This window comes from Telmatherina bonti (assembly GCF_933228915.1).
Source record: "Telmatherina bonti genome assembly, chromosome: 8".
NCBI classification, from domain to species: Eukaryota; Metazoa; Chordata; class Actinopteri; order Atheriniformes; family Telmatherinidae; genus Telmatherina; species Telmatherina bonti.
In genome coordinates this window covers 11,371,414-11,387,903 of record NC_136626.1, presented here as the reverse complement: position 1 = coordinate 11,387,903, position 16,490 = coordinate 11,371,414, and the positions used below count along the sequence as shown (strand labels likewise).

The 16,490-nt window shown below is 36.5% G+C and overlaps 1 protein-coding gene across 1 annotated transcript; it reads right to left on the bottom strand.

Annotated features, from left to right (window-relative positions):
• Nucleotides 1–2,887: 2,887 nt before the first annotated feature.
• kng1 (kininogen 1) lies at nucleotides 2,888–11,719 on the bottom strand (the record flags this gene model as incomplete). The annotated part of the gene is made up of 8 exons (XM_079245188.1): nucleotides 11,637–11,719; nucleotides 9,640–9,786; nucleotides 8,284–8,400; nucleotides 7,604–7,679; nucleotides 4,752–4,921; nucleotides 4,528–4,638; nucleotides 4,347–4,442; nucleotides 2,888–3,094 (listed from the first exon to the last, which is right to left on the bottom strand). Exons 1-8 carry the CDS (start codon nucleotides 11,700–11,702, stop codon nucleotides 2,888–2,890), a joined length of 990 nt encoding a protein of 329 aa, XP_079101314.1. The 5' UTR covers nucleotides 11,703–11,719.
• Between the last annotated feature and the right edge of the window lie 4,771 nt (nucleotides 11,720–16,490).

The following is a 16,490-nucleotide window of genomic DNA, read 5'->3' as shown; positions in this document are numbered from 1 at the left end:
ATTTAATTGCTAACATGGACCTGAAATGCACTCATCTTTTTTATGTTTTTGAACTGTTTACATCATGTTTTTCTAAAGTTGGATGCAGTGCCGCTTAACACCACAGATCGTGAGCGGAGAGCGCTTTGCCTTTTTGCTATTTTCCTCAATTAATGTGACAAAACAGGCAGCACAAAGTCCTGTAAATACTCGCTGGAGCTGCAACCTGCAGAAGGGATGCCAGTTCAAGACTTTAAAGAATGAAAAGGAGAAAAAAAAAAAAAAAAAAGCTTTGGATGACGATAAAAAAAACAACTTCTCCATGCCTTTTTGTCCAGCAGAAAACTTTAGGCCAACAGCCTATGCATGTTTCTAAAGCAGCATAACTAGTATGTATGACGATGTACATTGTGAAGCAGCATTAAGCAGTATGTATGTACAGCCGCAGTCTAATCTCTTTTCTATGGTTGGCTTAGCGTGTGAGATTCCTGTCGATGTTATCTTGTCTGTCCTTTTCCAGATGTTCTCTAAACGACTGCGTGGTGCATTTAATGTTCTGCGCAGGCAGCAGAGCTTCATTGGCAGGTCCCAATGAAAGTCCACAGTTTGTTCATGTGGCTGTGTGTGAAGAGACTGACCGTTATGGCGTGTTTAAATGTTTTGTAAACTCTCCCTCCTCCACCACCACTGGCAGGTTTATGCTAGACGAAAAACAAAAAGGAAAAAAAGGTTTTTGATTAGAAACTGGTTTCATTCATCCATAGTGTGTGTTTTACTTGTAATGTGGAGAATCAGAACCTCAGCGGTATATTCTGTCTGTTTTACGCCTGGATTGGGACGGAGCATGAAAGCAAAAGTGTGTATTTTGCATTGTTTTTGATACTGGTTGCAAAAGCTATTTGCAGAAACAGTCTTGCGTTTCTGCGAAGAATCAGCTACTTTGCAAGAAATGATGGACTAACATTGTGATCAGATGACGCGACATTTGCAACAACAAATTATCTCTAATATAGATTCTCACATTTTCACATTGTGTGTTTGAAGGTTGTTCTGTAGCTGAAGTGGTGAAAGTTTCCCTCCCTGACTGTCCCACTTTGAGGTCCCACCACATGCTACGTCCTGTTTGACCATCACAGGACCCAACAGTGACAAAACAAATTTAGCTTGAATCCGATTCAGTGCAATATCCACCCAGTAAAAGCCACCTTCCTGAAGCCTTGTGTGCTGTTTTAGGAACTCAGACAACTCGTCTCCGCTACTCTTTATTCATATAACAGTTGGGTGTTAAGGTTATTTAGCATGAAAACAAACCTTTATATGAGGAGGGAATCTTCTGGGTTTCTGTTTTACTCCTTCATTGCTTGATTTTCCTGTTAATGAGTCTTTAACAGGCTCATTAAATTCATTGTGATAATTTTGAATTCTTATTATTTCAATGGATAAAATATGGCAAGTCAGAACATTTATCATTTTATCTAATTTCCAGGCTCCTGAACTGTCTCATATCCTTAACAATAAAATGATTTGGTGATTTATTTTCTTTTTCTGGATGCAGTTATCCAAACTAAATTGCACCTCCTGACATATTCCTCCATTTGCCATGCAGTCAGAACCTTATTGGATGCTATGAAAGAATGTACAACGGGCCAATGTATCGTTTGTCGCAGCCTGCTTGCATGAGACTGACAAAAGGTGAATATTCCTTTTGCTATATTACGTTTGTTTTTGTTTTAGGCTGATAGGCAGCCATGCAGACGTTTCTACATTAATGCCTTAAGTTTGATCCCTGTAGTTTGTAGGAGAGGTTCAGTCCGACCATTTTTATTTATGAATGTGTGTGTGTTTCGTTTTGGCTTACTGGTCTCAGAGTTGAGGTTTGTACCCTGACCGACTGGTCATCTGAGTGTTCTGTAAAGATGTACAAATAAATTTGTTAAACATTCACTCAGCTGTGTTTGACTTGAAATGTTTCCATTTGCAACATGGTTTCCAGGCCTTTTGAAAAAAGAAACTTTATTAATAACGGCAATATGTTGAGAGTTTTTGGCCATATTTGTTTGAGCTTCTCTAATCCTGATATGTTTGGGTTTATTTTCAGCGTTTTTTCTGTTTGTGTTCATCTTCAGGTTGATTTAGCGTTTTATGTGTGGATTCCTGGGAGCAACTTCCCCGTAATGACAGCCAGTGTTTTAGATGCCTTTTTAATTATTTCTGTTTGCAAATTTGGTTTTTCATTCCTTCAGTTTTCAGATGTGGAAAAACATTTAAATTCACACATAAAACCAAAACACACTTTTATTTCTAACTTCACATTTTACATGTTCTTATTTCCTAGAGGACTTTAATGCTTTTTTTTTTAAACTGATACAAAGCTGCTTTTTCTTGCCAAACAAGCAATTCACAGAGAAGCTTACGTAGTATAAAGTTCAGTCGTTGCGTGGTGATTTATGAAGCGTTGCAGTGCCAATAAATGAGGTTGCTCTCCTCTCATTTCACTCCTTTTAGTAGGTTATTTTATCAACCTTTTGCTTTTATAATTTATCTAGTTAACATAATCTTAAAAAAAAAAAAAAAAAAAACCAAAAAAAAAAATCCAAGCTGACGTGTAAAACTTTTTGGTTCACAGCAGATGTTCTTATTTTTTCTTTCCTTCTCTAATGCATCACAGTTTCCAGCAATGCACTGAGATACTGTTGGGTTTTAGAGATGTGTACAAATGTACCTGTTGGATGTTTTCTAGTGAGACTGAGCTAAATAAAACATCTGCCATGTTGTGAAGATTTAATCTACAAGACAAACATCCAAATAGAAATCTGGAGAGGATGAGATATGAGATGTACTTTTTCCTTCTTCTTTTTTTTTTTTTCTTTTTTTCCCTGTAATAGGAAAGTGGCTTTTTGAGGCAAATTTAAGACAGCAGGTCGGTATCACTGAAGGCTCCATCCACAGGAGGCTGTGGGGACGTTGCCTTCGTTGGAAGCGCAGGATCGGCTGGCTGAAAAGGTTTCCAGGATTTGGCTGGGCAGTGGAAGGGGTTGTCATTCACAGCGTTGGGCGAGGCAGGTGGTTTGGAAGCGGTGGTGTCCTCCTCTGAGGACTCTTCTTTGGTTGATGCCTTTGAGGGCGATGGTGAGGGTGCAGACATCACAGAGTGAGGAGCAGTGGTGGAAGTTCTGAACAGTATGGTCCTCAGTGGAGACCAGCCGGCTGGACGGCGCTTTGCAAATAACTAAAGACAATCCAAACAACATGCATGAATGACTGGACTTCACTGAACAAAACCTACTCTACACATTTCTTCTCATAATTATTATTTCATATAAAAACCATTGAAAATCAAATTTCAATTTATGGAAAAATGTTGCTCTTCACACAAAAAGGGATAAGCTCCAGCTCTAAGTGGTATAAAAATAAATATTCAGCATTTTTACTGTTGTATGGTGTATATATGTATATAATATATATATTTATATACATGCACTGTTGGCTTTAGAGGTTAAAGATGTGAACTTTGGGCCAGAGGACAATAAGCTACATTACATTACTTTCAATAAAGAAAAAAAAAAAAAAAAAAACCACAAATAAAGAAACCTTTCCATGTAAAGGTACTGTATAAACTATTATTACAGAAATATGCAGAAATTGTACATTTGTGTTTGGGTTTTTGTTTTTTTTTCCTGTTTTACAGTATTTTTCCTTTGTCTAGCTGCTGGAAAATTACTTTTAAATCTATCTAATTTAGCGGTGTACGATGACCTTCTGCTGCAGTCAGGATTGTTTGTAAAGGGAGCTCATCCAAACAATTCCTTTGCTTGTAACTATAAAGAATGAGCATGATTTCATGGCTGATTTCTGTTGGCTTTTTAAACTGGGAATTAATGGCTTGCAGCCACAGCTAAAGAGGCTTAAGACTGAGCCATCATCAGTCTATTTCCCTGATCAGCAGTAGCAGCGTGACCAGTAACCCACCATTAAGGTTTTGTTTTCTAAGAAGGTAAATTCTGTCATTTATGCTGGTTTAACAATTCATGTTTACTTGCTCTGTTCCCCTAATGTTCCCCGTACTGCTGCAGCTTTAATGTGGATTTCACCCTCACTTCAACCTCTCCATTAAACAGCTGTTGTCAAGTCTTTGCTAATAATCCTTTAAGTTTGGTTTTAAAATGTCAAAGCACAACCGCTAATGTGGACTAATCCAGCTGCAGCTCACCTCATAAACGCAGCCATTAGTACTTTGTTACAGGAATTTAGGAAGAGAGAGAGGTGGAGAAGCATCAGAGCACTAAACACTAAGACTGTGTCCCAGAAAAGTCAGAAACAATAAAAGCACTTGCATCTGTTTGGCCATTATGTGAAACTCCACTCACCATGGGAAGTGCACCTTGTTCACACTCCACATTGGCCTCTGGTTGCTCAAATCTCCACGGCGCTACATCCACCGTGGAGTTACAGTTAACAAACTCCTGCAACACACATGACACACCATGACAAGGTCATCCAGGTGAGCAACGCTGGAAACGCTTTGTGGAACCTGGACATCACATTTACCACGTTCTCCTCATCGGGGACGCAGCGCGCGTTGAGGTCTTTGTGTTCAGCTTTGGCACAGGTGGTCTTCCTCATGTCAAATCTCAGCTTGAACCTGAACCCTGCAACCACCTACAGAGATTAAAAAAAAACACAAACACACACAAGAAGCAGAGCAGAAAGAAAAGTTTGTGACATTGTCCTCCTTCCCATCACCTCCCCACCTTTACAGCAACCTGTTCTACCTGTCTGGTGGCGAAGCCAACTTCATGCAGGGTGAACAGGTGAGTCGAGTCTGAGGCTAAGTTGTACTTGGAGATTGAAGCAAAAAGTGGGACCTTGAGATCCTCTGAGGTCTCGTCAATCTCAACAGGGCAGCCCAAACAGGAAGCCTTCTCCGAAACGATGAAGTCGTCTGAAATGAAGAAGGATAAAACAGAGCGTTGGACACAGAAGAAAGAAAGATGAGTGGAGACAGCACAGGGAGACAACCATGAGTATGTCATGTATGCAGGAAACACAGTAAACAAGACAGACAGCTTCACCATTGTCACCAAATATAAACGGCACAAAATGAATCAAACAAGAACAAACGCAAATTCAGGCTTGTACATCAACAAATGCTGCAGAGCTGCTAAAGCTCCCTGTTGCAGCTTGGGTCCTGATCTATGACCCTTTGCTGCGTATCATCCATGCTTCACTCTGCCTTTCCTTTCTTTTCTTTCCAAAAAAAACAAACAAATAAAGCCATTAAATCCCAAGAAAATAAAATAATAAATTGGAGAAAGCAACAAACAGCTTTAATCTCTGTGTAGTTTAGCAAAGAATGAGGTGCATGTTACAAAATAAAATGGGCTAAATGATTATTAATAGCTAACCCATACAGTGACATACAGTTTCTGAGACATTTGGGATCACTTTATGGTTCAATCCTGTGGGACACAATTTGATATGGTCTTCTGTTGCTTTAAAATCACCAGAAAGCAGAAGATTACACTTAAAACATTTTTGACACATCACATGGTAATAAATTAGAAATATCCCTAATAAAATGCGGTACATTTTTTATGTTAAATCATTTTAAATGGCTAAATAGACTTCCTATTATAAAACTGGAATAATCCTAGCATTTTTTCATGGATTGGGTGTTTATATGTTAACTCAGTTCACAGCTCTTTGTTTTAACACAAACTTTTATTAAGTTAAGAAGCTGAATTTCCGCCCTATGAAGAGACATGAATGTCCACGCTGCTAAAAAATGAGCAAATGCATGAAAGAGGTTTTTAAATGTTCAAATAGTTGTAGGAAAAGCTTCTGTGGTGCATCCAGTATTCAAGAGACATTCAGTTTTATCGTGCTTTGTACGACAGCAGAAACTGTGAAAATTACTGTCAGCAGCCTGAAAAACTGAGATTTTGGGTCGATGTTAGCTCTAATTGACAAGATGAAAATCAAATGGAAGCTGCAGCACGTCCTTTAAAACTAGCATCTTATAATCTCTGACTTCAGTTCAAGCAGACTGGTCAGATGTGTCATCACTGACTGGGGAAACGTATGAGTGGACATGTCTGTCTAATTAATTATTCCCATGGCTAAATCTGCATTCAGCTAATGAAGAGTTAAGAGTGATAACACTACATTTATCCTGTTTCTTCCCAGTGGAGATTTAAATGAGATGTGTTTCACATCCAGACTCTGGAGAAGCCGACAGACATGTCAGCAGGGCAACTCTTCAAATTGTGCTTTAAAAGCTATAAAGTAGAGACCAGCTGAAAGTGTTTGCTGTCCGCCCACATGGAGACTGGAAAGGTTAACAGATTAAAGTCTACATGATGATGCTGCCTTCTGTGTTGTGAAAAGTTCATATTGTGCTTTTCCTTATTTGCAGACAGAGTTGGTGTATTACACAATCTGTTTTCCCTGCACCCACAAATGCACATTTTTCTCACTGACTCACCGTTTCTGTCAATGAAAAAGAGATTTTTCTCTAATAAACAGGGTCACAGGGAAGCACCACAGACCCCTGCTGTAGGACGGTTAGTCTCCATATTGATTAAACTGCAGATATGATTGATTTCAGTCCTGATCTGAAGACATTTTATGTAATTAGTCTTAATATGTCAGTATAAATATTTCAAAAGTGGATCTAAAGAAGTTTTTATAACAGCTTATTTTAATTAGAAACCTTACACTGTAAAAAATGTGAACTGAGATTACTTAATAAAATTATGGCAACAAAGTGACACTTAATATAATTGAGTAATTTTAAATTTCTAAATTTTGGCTAGAATGTATTGAAAAAATTAACCAGATTTAAATGAAAAAATTAAGTAGATGTTATTTGACAGATCAGAGGAAATGTGTTGCATTTAGTAGCATTATGTCAAAAAAAGATGTTGAAGTAGCTTAATTTACCTGGAAATGTTACTTAAGATCTACTTAGTATCTGTGCACAATTACATTGAATACACTGAAAATCTCAGACAAATATATTAAAATTCACTAAATATCTAGGAAAGATGTATTTACAATTACTTCATTTGTTAGGAAATTTTAAATTGCATTTACTCAATTTCGGAAAAAAAAATCTCCAAAATAATTACTGGATCTGTAGATAAAATTAAATTAAAGTTACTAATTACCTGAGTTTAATTAATGATGTGTACGAGGAATCTAAATAAACAATGAACTCATTTAAATGTGTAAAATAAATAAAATTTATTGACATTTTACTTTTCTCTTGTTTAATTTAATATATATTGAGATATATTTAACAACACTGTCACTTTGTCACCATTATTTTCTTAAGTATAATTTATTTAACACATCTTAGCTCCAGTTCATTTCACTTGGGCCAGGAGTGACTATAATTTGATCATCTCTACTAGTAAGAGCGAAGCTGGCTGTTCCCTCATCATAATAAGCTAACTGCAGGAAAACTATCAATTTCCTTACATCATTTCTTACCAGAAAAACAAAATATTTCATGATTTATTTAATTCGTGTGTCTCACTGGTCTCGCTGATAGTTCTGCTGGTTATACTGGTGTTATCAATGTTTATAATGCAAATCCATCTGATCCACCTTGTTCACTCACCAAGCAGGCACTCCACCTGTTTCGTTTCAGTTTCTGTCTCTGTCATGTGGACTGTAGCGTTACACGACAGAGGCTCCTGGAGGAACAACAGGACACATCATGGTTTAAATGTTTTAGCATAGCAAACATTTAACCCTTTCATGCAAAGTGGCCCCACAGTGGACGCTTAATTACAAGCTTTTTTCTTGCATATTCATGAACGAGGATGGTAATGTAAATAAACCACTTCAGTGGATGTTAGTGAGTCATCCAACACGTTTCCACTCTCTGGAGAATAAATAAATATATAATATAACTGAACGTAATGCAAATTACATAAGTTTGCCTTTGTGATAAACAGGAAAAGAAAATGATACAGCTATATGTTATACAAGATTTACATAATAAATCTTTTTTAAAAAAATAAATATTATATAGAATACATTAAAATACATCATAAGTCATGATAAATTCTAAATATCACTAATAAACAAGAAAGTATTGCATGTTTGTAGAGGTAAAATACTGTATTTAAAAAAAAATGTTGCATTGTTTTTATTAATTCATGCATGAAAGGGTTAAGATTATTTATTCTTGATGTTTAACATAAATGAATGGAAACGTGTGTGTGTGTGTGTGTGTGTGTGTGTGTGTGTGTGTAAGGAGAAAATGAGTGTTAACTCCTCTGTTAGTGCAGTTACCCTGCGTCCAAATTGCAGATAGTCACAGTCAGTCCAGGGTGTTTGGCTCCCTGCTAGGCAGTTACTCCTCCTAGTGGAGAACTCCAGCGAATACACAGAGTCTGAACCGTTTTCTGTCTGCAAGCACACACACACACAACACACACACACACACACACAATACACACAAGCATGCGCAATCATGTACCAAAGCTCAAAAGGTCAGAGCACATTTTCCAAGAATCTTTAGTCACAATCTCGCAGTTCTTTGGTCCATGTTTTGTCATCAGTTTGCAGCCCTGAATCATGCAGACGAGTAACAGTCCCAGTTTTAGCTGCAACTGACAGATGCAGTTTTAATCAACAAACTTTAACCATTTCGTAGAAGAACAAATTTGTATTAAATTAAGCTGTGGTGACTCAAATAGTTTGTTACGAATGAGTAGTAAAGGAACAATGGATTCATTGCTTAGGGTGCCTTGAGAAGTGTCGAAATCATTATTATAACAACATCAGTGAGGAAAGACATCAGCAATTATCTGAAAGAAGAAAATATTGTTGCTGCCATTAATCTAAGTATAATAATAAGGTCATTTTTAGGTAATTTCTAATCTATTAGCTCATCATTCTACAGCTGATTTTCCAACAAACAAGCATCCTACCAAGTTCATCTCATAGTCAGACTGAGAAGTGCTCAGAAAAACGGCAAAAGACTGAAAACTTGATATTTAAGAAGAAGTCATCAAGTTAAAATAGCACAAGTCTGGCTTATTTAGAAGTGTTGCAGGAGAACTGCTTGTTTCTGTAACAGAACATGGGGGTGTTACTTAGATGTGCTAAACTGTCTCTGAACAAACCACAAAACTTAATGTTCTTCAAACTGATGAAACCAAAGAGGAGATGATTGGCAACAGCATCACGTTTGGCAAAAGCCACACGCAGCACAGCAGCACAAACGCCTCAGACTGGCTGTCGAACATGGCGGTGGAAGTGTGATAGTTCAGGTTGTTTCGCAGCAACAGGGCCTGGAGTCTTTCCAGTCACTGAGTCAATCAGGAATTCCTTTCAATAACAAAATATTCTGGAGTCATAAGGATGTTCAGACCCACTTAGGCTTGTCTGAAATCCATTTATTCAGTAAATAGTGATCCAAACTTCATAGTAGATGTACAACAATAAAGATAATAAAGAAAGGAATCAAAATGCTGCGATGTTTCTGTCAAAATCTGGACCTGAAATTGGTTGAAATGTTGTCGACAGATATTAGGAGAGCTGTGCATGAACAAATGTTGTGAACAAACAGGAGGATTTTTCTGTTTGACAAAGTATCCAGATCAGGTGACTACATGAGTCACATTGTTAGTGTAACCCTCGTACCTTCTTGGCTGATAGTATCTGAAACAGAGCCAGCGTGTAACCAGTATTTAGCTTCTTATTGAATGTCTGTATGGCGTTGCTGACCGCCTTCTCCACAGTGGGATCGTCACAGAAGATCAGGACGCCAGCCTCAGCCTTCACCACCTCCTGGACAAAGAGGAAGAAAACTGAAAACTAAAACAGTAATACAAACAGAGTTGGCCGGAGAAACCGGAGGAATAAAGTGATTAACAAGACAGACTTACTCTTGCATTCATGGGGAAAATGATGCATTTTATTTTAGTTTTACTCTTTCTAAAGAAAAAATAAAATCACCTGCAACTCAGCAGTAAACATACCACCAAGGACACTGAGTCTACTTGGCTTAAACGCAACATTTACTTTGACTCATTATTTAATTTTTACGTAATTGAAACTTTTAATGCTTTAAAATACTTTTTTGTTAAACTCCTAAAACAGATCTTACGATACTAATGTTCAATTTAATCTTCATTTAACAAAAGCCTTATTTTTGGTTCTTTAAATCCTTTTGGTGAAAAAATGATCTAATTTTATTTGTATAAAACAGGATTCATGGATTCAGTTTTATTGTTATCACATAAACAGCATTTCACAAGAAACATTTGCCTCCAATGGTGCTGAACTTTACACTAAAACATGGTATGACCACTTTAACTTGAACAAAGGACCTGAATACTTTCTCTGCAGTCCATCAATGATTATGTCATTAAGGTTTAGATCCTGCTTTTCAACAGATGAACGCCGATCCAGAACTATTTGGAAATAAGCAAATAGTTTTGTAACTTAGGTTTCAGTGCATTTAGCTGGAGGTTGAAGTATTAATGAATGTAAATGCTGCCAGTTAACTGTCTTCCTGCAGTCTAACAACTGTCCCCAGTGAGCTTCAGCAGGTGGTGGAAGTAACATAAAGCATGCATTAAACATATGGCCTGGGGCCAAAACTGGCCCCCTACATGGTCCAATCTGGCCTGCAGGGTGAGTTTGGTAAATGTAAAATGAACATAGAAAAACATGAACAACATTTTGTAAAAATAACTGTAATAATTTAATTATCCACATGATGTTGCATATTTTATGATTAGATATGAACATTTACAAGGTAGAGGGAGAATGTGTAATAGTTTCTTCTTTTATTCTGGGGGGATATGGTCTTTTCTGTTGCTGCCCCAAGCCTCTGGAACTCCCTCCCACAACACATCAGAGACCCCCCCTTACCTACATATTACTTATGTAGGTAAGTAATATGCAAAATAAACACTGTATAAAATTCATTTAAAAATATATATAAATAAAGATATAAAATAAAAATGTAATATGTACATAAAAAAACACAGTGTTACTTATATTTGAATTGTAAATAATTTATTATAATTGTATATTTTAAACATGATAAAACTATAAAGATTTCATAGATAAAATGTTTATAAAACACACACATTTATATATGTATATATTCATAACCTTTTATAAATATTAAAGGCTAAATATTTTTTATATAAATATTAAAAAATATAAATATTAAAAAATATAAATATTATAAATATTAAAGGATATATATATATATATATATATATATATATATATATATATATATATATATATATATATATATATGTATATGTGTGTGTGTGTGTGTGTGTGTGTGTGTAAAATGTGTGTATTATGAGTTTTACATGTGCTACATATCATCAACTCGTGTGTTTTATCTGGACAGTGAGATAAAGTCAAGTCAGAGCCTCGTGTCCTTGTGAGGAAGTTACTCCCTTGCTTTGATATTAGCTGAACCACATGACAACTTCTTCTTTTTTTTCTAAAATTAAACTGTGAAATTTGAAGCAACTTGACAAAAGTTATGCAATTAAATTATTTTTTAGCACATGTATGTTACCACTACTTCTGCCACTGCAACCCTAGATGTATGATGAGTTCTAACTTTGCTTTGGAAGCTGTAAATCCAGCTGGAAGCCTTTCCTTACCTGCCCAAATGCAGAGCTGTGGAGGCACAGCAGGCCCAGCACACACAGCCCCACTCCACTCCTCATGGTCTGGTCCTGATGGATTCTTGGCTCTGATTTGCTACAAATAACACACCAACTACTGAACACTTTCAGCCACAAGTAAACCAGAAAAACGCGTTTAACGTCTAAATAACAATTCTCCAAACAGAGTTGTAGAAGTAAAGAGGAAGACCTTACAGTTTGTGAAGATGGAGGCCTGCTGTTGTCCTGCTGAACTCAAAGAGGGAAAACTGGACGCCTCTCTGCTTTGCAATGGACAAATGCAGTTCTCCTGAAGCTGTAGGAAGGAGATCAAGGAAAAATGATGACACATTGAGTGACACAAACACAGAGGACAGGAGGGCACAGAGGACACACACACAATAATGCTCACCATGCTCAGTCGGTAAAAGGAGAGTAAATGTTTACTCTTTCGTTTACCCTCCTACCTGCCCCGTCAATACGACAGTATCAAAGACAAAGAAAAGATGAAAAAAGACAAATAACTTCTTTATTGTGACACCACGGACACACAAAACGTACCTATCTAAACACAAAAGCGAGTTTCACTGGTCAAAATAAACAGCAGCATAAAAATCCTTCTGTACATGTTTACAGGCCATGTTGTGCGTAGTTGGGGGTTTGTGTGTTTGTGTGCTTTAAATGGTACTTTGTCCCTGTTTATCTTTAGCCTGCGCCACTCTGATTTCCCCACAGCTCATCTGTCAAACAAGGTTAAACATGGTCAAACACATTTGTGGCGCAGTGTCACTATCTGCATGCATCAAACAGGCTTTCTGCAGGATGTCACCTGTCTTTGAGTTCACAGGGTGCCCAAAGATCAACCCAGATGTCCACACATCTTCAATTGTTCTCTCTCAGCTCATAAATCTTTCAGTCTCACCCAGAGAACATGAAATATGTCACTGACATTTTGGGAGAGTTTTAAAGTAGAGATGATTTGTAAGTGTTACTGATGTTAAGAAGATGCCATGAGGTTTCACAAAGACGTCCAGAGGGTCATGATATTAAATATGGAAAAACTGATTAAATTGGTGTCTTTTAAAGGTCAGCAATATCAATTTCAGGCTATTCTTTAATTGTTTAAACACAAAAAGTAGGACTTATTACTTTTGTCATCTCTAAAATGTGAGGTGAGAATGAATGTTTTTCCTGTTATATTCTCCCTGTTTGTGTTGCAGCATGCCAAAGCGAAGCTCCACTGAGTGGAAGCCGAGGCTGTCGCTGTGTGATGCTCGCTGTCATGTAGTAATCACTCATGATTCAGCAGCTGTGAGGTTTATTGGTTTCACTGTTAAACTGACTTTTTTTTTTACCATCAGTGGTGTGAGTGTTGACTCTGACAACTCCACCTTCATCACTTCCTTCAGCTGGTAAGTCGTTAGGTCTCACATTCACAAGTCAAAACCACATCTGCTGCTTCTTCGCATTTGCTCTCTGTTTGCATCCTCCAGCTCAGTTCTACTTTAACTATGGTGCTAAATCTTCACACAAGCCGATGGCCTCTTTTTTTCTTGGCAGCTTTTGTGCCAGGTGAGTTTTATAATATTCAGATTCTACATAATTCATCTTTGGTTTATCCTTCCTGATAAATTTCAGCCTTTTTAGTTTTAAAGGCAGACTTCTCACAGAGCAGCAGTGAGTTGATGATTATAGATGCAAGTTTTTATGCCTTACGGTAACAGATAAGATATTTTTTTATGTCTGTCACAACAAATATTCTGTATTACAGATGCAGGTGACTTACTGCTCTGGTTTCCTCTCCCACATGTTGGTTTAGAGGTCGTCAGTTGTGCTTCGTCTCACTCACAGGAAAACATAAAAAAATCGTTTCTCATGCGACGTTACTACAGTTACAGCAAACAAACTTCATCTAAAAATAACTCTGATACCCAATTGCTATGATTTTATTTATTAATTTTAAAAAAAAAAATCAGGTTTTTCTTTGTTTTTTCATCATCTGTTGTTGTTAAATTACTGTTATTGGGATTGTTTTTTAGTGCAACAACTACTGGCAGTGGTTACAAAATAACTGTCAAACACTCCGATGATAAAACCTGACTTGAGGTGAAAAATGTCTGACGTTATTTCACTTTCCATTTCACCATTCAGCTGAGGGTTTGGCTGCGTTCCCAAACCGACCCTGCTGCTCCAGCCCTGCAGGAACTCATAATTCCCTGAGTTACTGGTTGTCACTTTTCTGCATCCAGAAAAGATGACACAACACTGACTTAAAAATTTTTATTATTACTTTTTTATAGTTTAAGTATTCACTAAGTTGGAAAATTAGGCGGGTTGTGTGGCAGACAGCTCTGCAAACCAGTCAAAATGTTCTACTGGACTCTAATGTGAGCTATTACACAAAAACTGAGTCAAATCAAATTAGCATGTGGTAACTGACGCAGGGTCCAACCAGCAAACAATCTGAGGAAGTGGTTTCAGTCCATCAGCTGAGTAAAGACTAAACACAGCATGTCTATATATCGAGTGGGCCACAGACCTTGTTTTCAGTAAATGTCCCCCTCTTCCACTCTAAGAAATAGTTCCTGTAAGAACATAAAAGCTAAATTCTGCCTTCATATGTTGATGTAATTCATACAGATGTTGTCTGTAGCATGTTGCACAACTTTGGTTTGCACTTGTATCATTACAAAATTAAAATTCTGTTAAAATACTCAGGAAAGAAAGTTCCCTTGATGATAAAACATTACAAGGTTGTCCTTGTAATGTTTGGCTGTAAGTTCATGTTTGATGGGTGTATTCAGAATCAAAACAGGAAGCTCAAAATTATTGTTATTATTTTTTTTTTAAATTAAATTTTTCAAAAAGTTATGACATGGGTCAGTTTTTACAAAGTGTAATCATGAAGATGATCATTAAAAAGTAACAACAACAAAGAGATTAACCAGTGTAATACAAGGGGAATCAACCAGTGATGTAGTTGTACAGTTTGCACAGATGTAAAGTTTTAGTATGCTTTAGGTTAGTACAGTTTAATGTTTGGATCACATGAAAATAAATACATAGATCAAGAGGGCATTTTTTTCAAGTATTTCATTTTATGTATGTGAAACTGAAGCTCAACATGATGTTGGATCTTAATACATGAGCAGATTTAACTATACTTAAAGCATCTAAAAAGGAAAATAAAATGCGGAAGAGACTTCTCTACCTGAGACAGATCGCAGGGACTTCACTGTGAAAGCAGCTTCTTTCATTTTACAGATGTTTGGTTTAGTTCACCATCAGTCTGCTCTCTTACGGCAGTAAAATCCTTATCACTGCATTTTTGATGATTTTGTTCCAACATAACTGGCTCCTTCCAGACAGAGAAACTGGTAAATTGTTATTATTCTGTTTTTTAATGAAGCATCAACGAGTAGCAGCCCAGCTTGTGTCTGCTCCCCCCACTTTACCAACTCTGACATTGTGTGATAAAATATAACTCTGTTATATTTAAACTGATTACACAGCGACATCTTAAAGCTATTTGCTGCAGTACCACATCCTCACTGCTGCTTCATGCAACTTATTCATGATTAATGTAACTATAATAGTCATTACAGAGAAAGTTACTGGTCTCCTCTTGCAACAGGTGTCCACCTCCAGAGAAATGACAGCTCCGTCGAGTCTGTGTTTGACTCTGAGCTGCCTCCTGGGGCTGAAATTTACCGACCTGTTCTGCAGCCCTCTGAGTCCGTCGCTACACCGGGTACACACAAACACACATTCTTACAAGCATTTCATACGTTGAAATATGTAAAAAAAATAAGAAAGTAAATTCTCTCATTTAGAGTTGTGGGGCATAAAAACCAGCATGTATTGCAGCTAAATCAGAATATTTACATAAAATTAAAATTTTAAGTTTGACATTTTTTATTATAGATAATTCAATATTTGAGCTATTATATTAACTTTAACTTTTTTTTATTTTATTTTTATTGTTAGTGATGAGATGTGGTCAAAATGAGAGCAGGGGCCACATGAAATACTGTTTTTTTGTTTTTAGTACTGTTTCATGGCCTCAGCCTTTAATTAGTGATAAACATCATTCATTCTACACAGAATGACATTCTAATGTTGTTAAAACTGTGAAGACAAATACCATAACAATGTATGTGTACTTTTATACAGCAGATCATGAAGTTGATACTTATTCTAGGAAAAAACTGCAGTTAGTTATGTGATTGAGTTACATTTATTCCAGTGGGACTCACACATTCATACTTTGTCTTGCTTCAGATAAATAAATAGATCCAATCATTTCTCCACCTTTTTCATTTTAATAAACGTCTGGAATCCTGTGACATCATGTTTAAATATTCTGGTTTATATGTTTAAATATGACCAAAGTCAAATTAGTTTTATTGCCCCAAAGGTGAAATTAGTTTTCAGCCAGGAACAAGTTAGACATGATCACACAGACTCAAAGCTCACTGAAATATTAAATGAAATAAACGGAAATGATGAAGTGCATTTCATAAAAACTGATTAATTAAAATGGGGATGTTTGATATTAAATTTTTTTTAACCAATATACAACTTAAAGATTTTGTTGATCTCTTAATTTCCTATAATTTCTGATATCAACTGATACTGATATTTTTGGAGCAAGTTGTGCCAAACAAGCAAACATATCTGGAAACCGTCCATCTCTTATACTTGTCATTTTAAGTTTGAGATATATAATATGTGCATGTTGTGTAAAAGTTGTGCCATTAAAAAGTAAAAATCGATACAGACAATTTCCAATATTACATTTTAATGTTGATATCGATATGCCGATAATATCAGACATCTCTAAATCACACT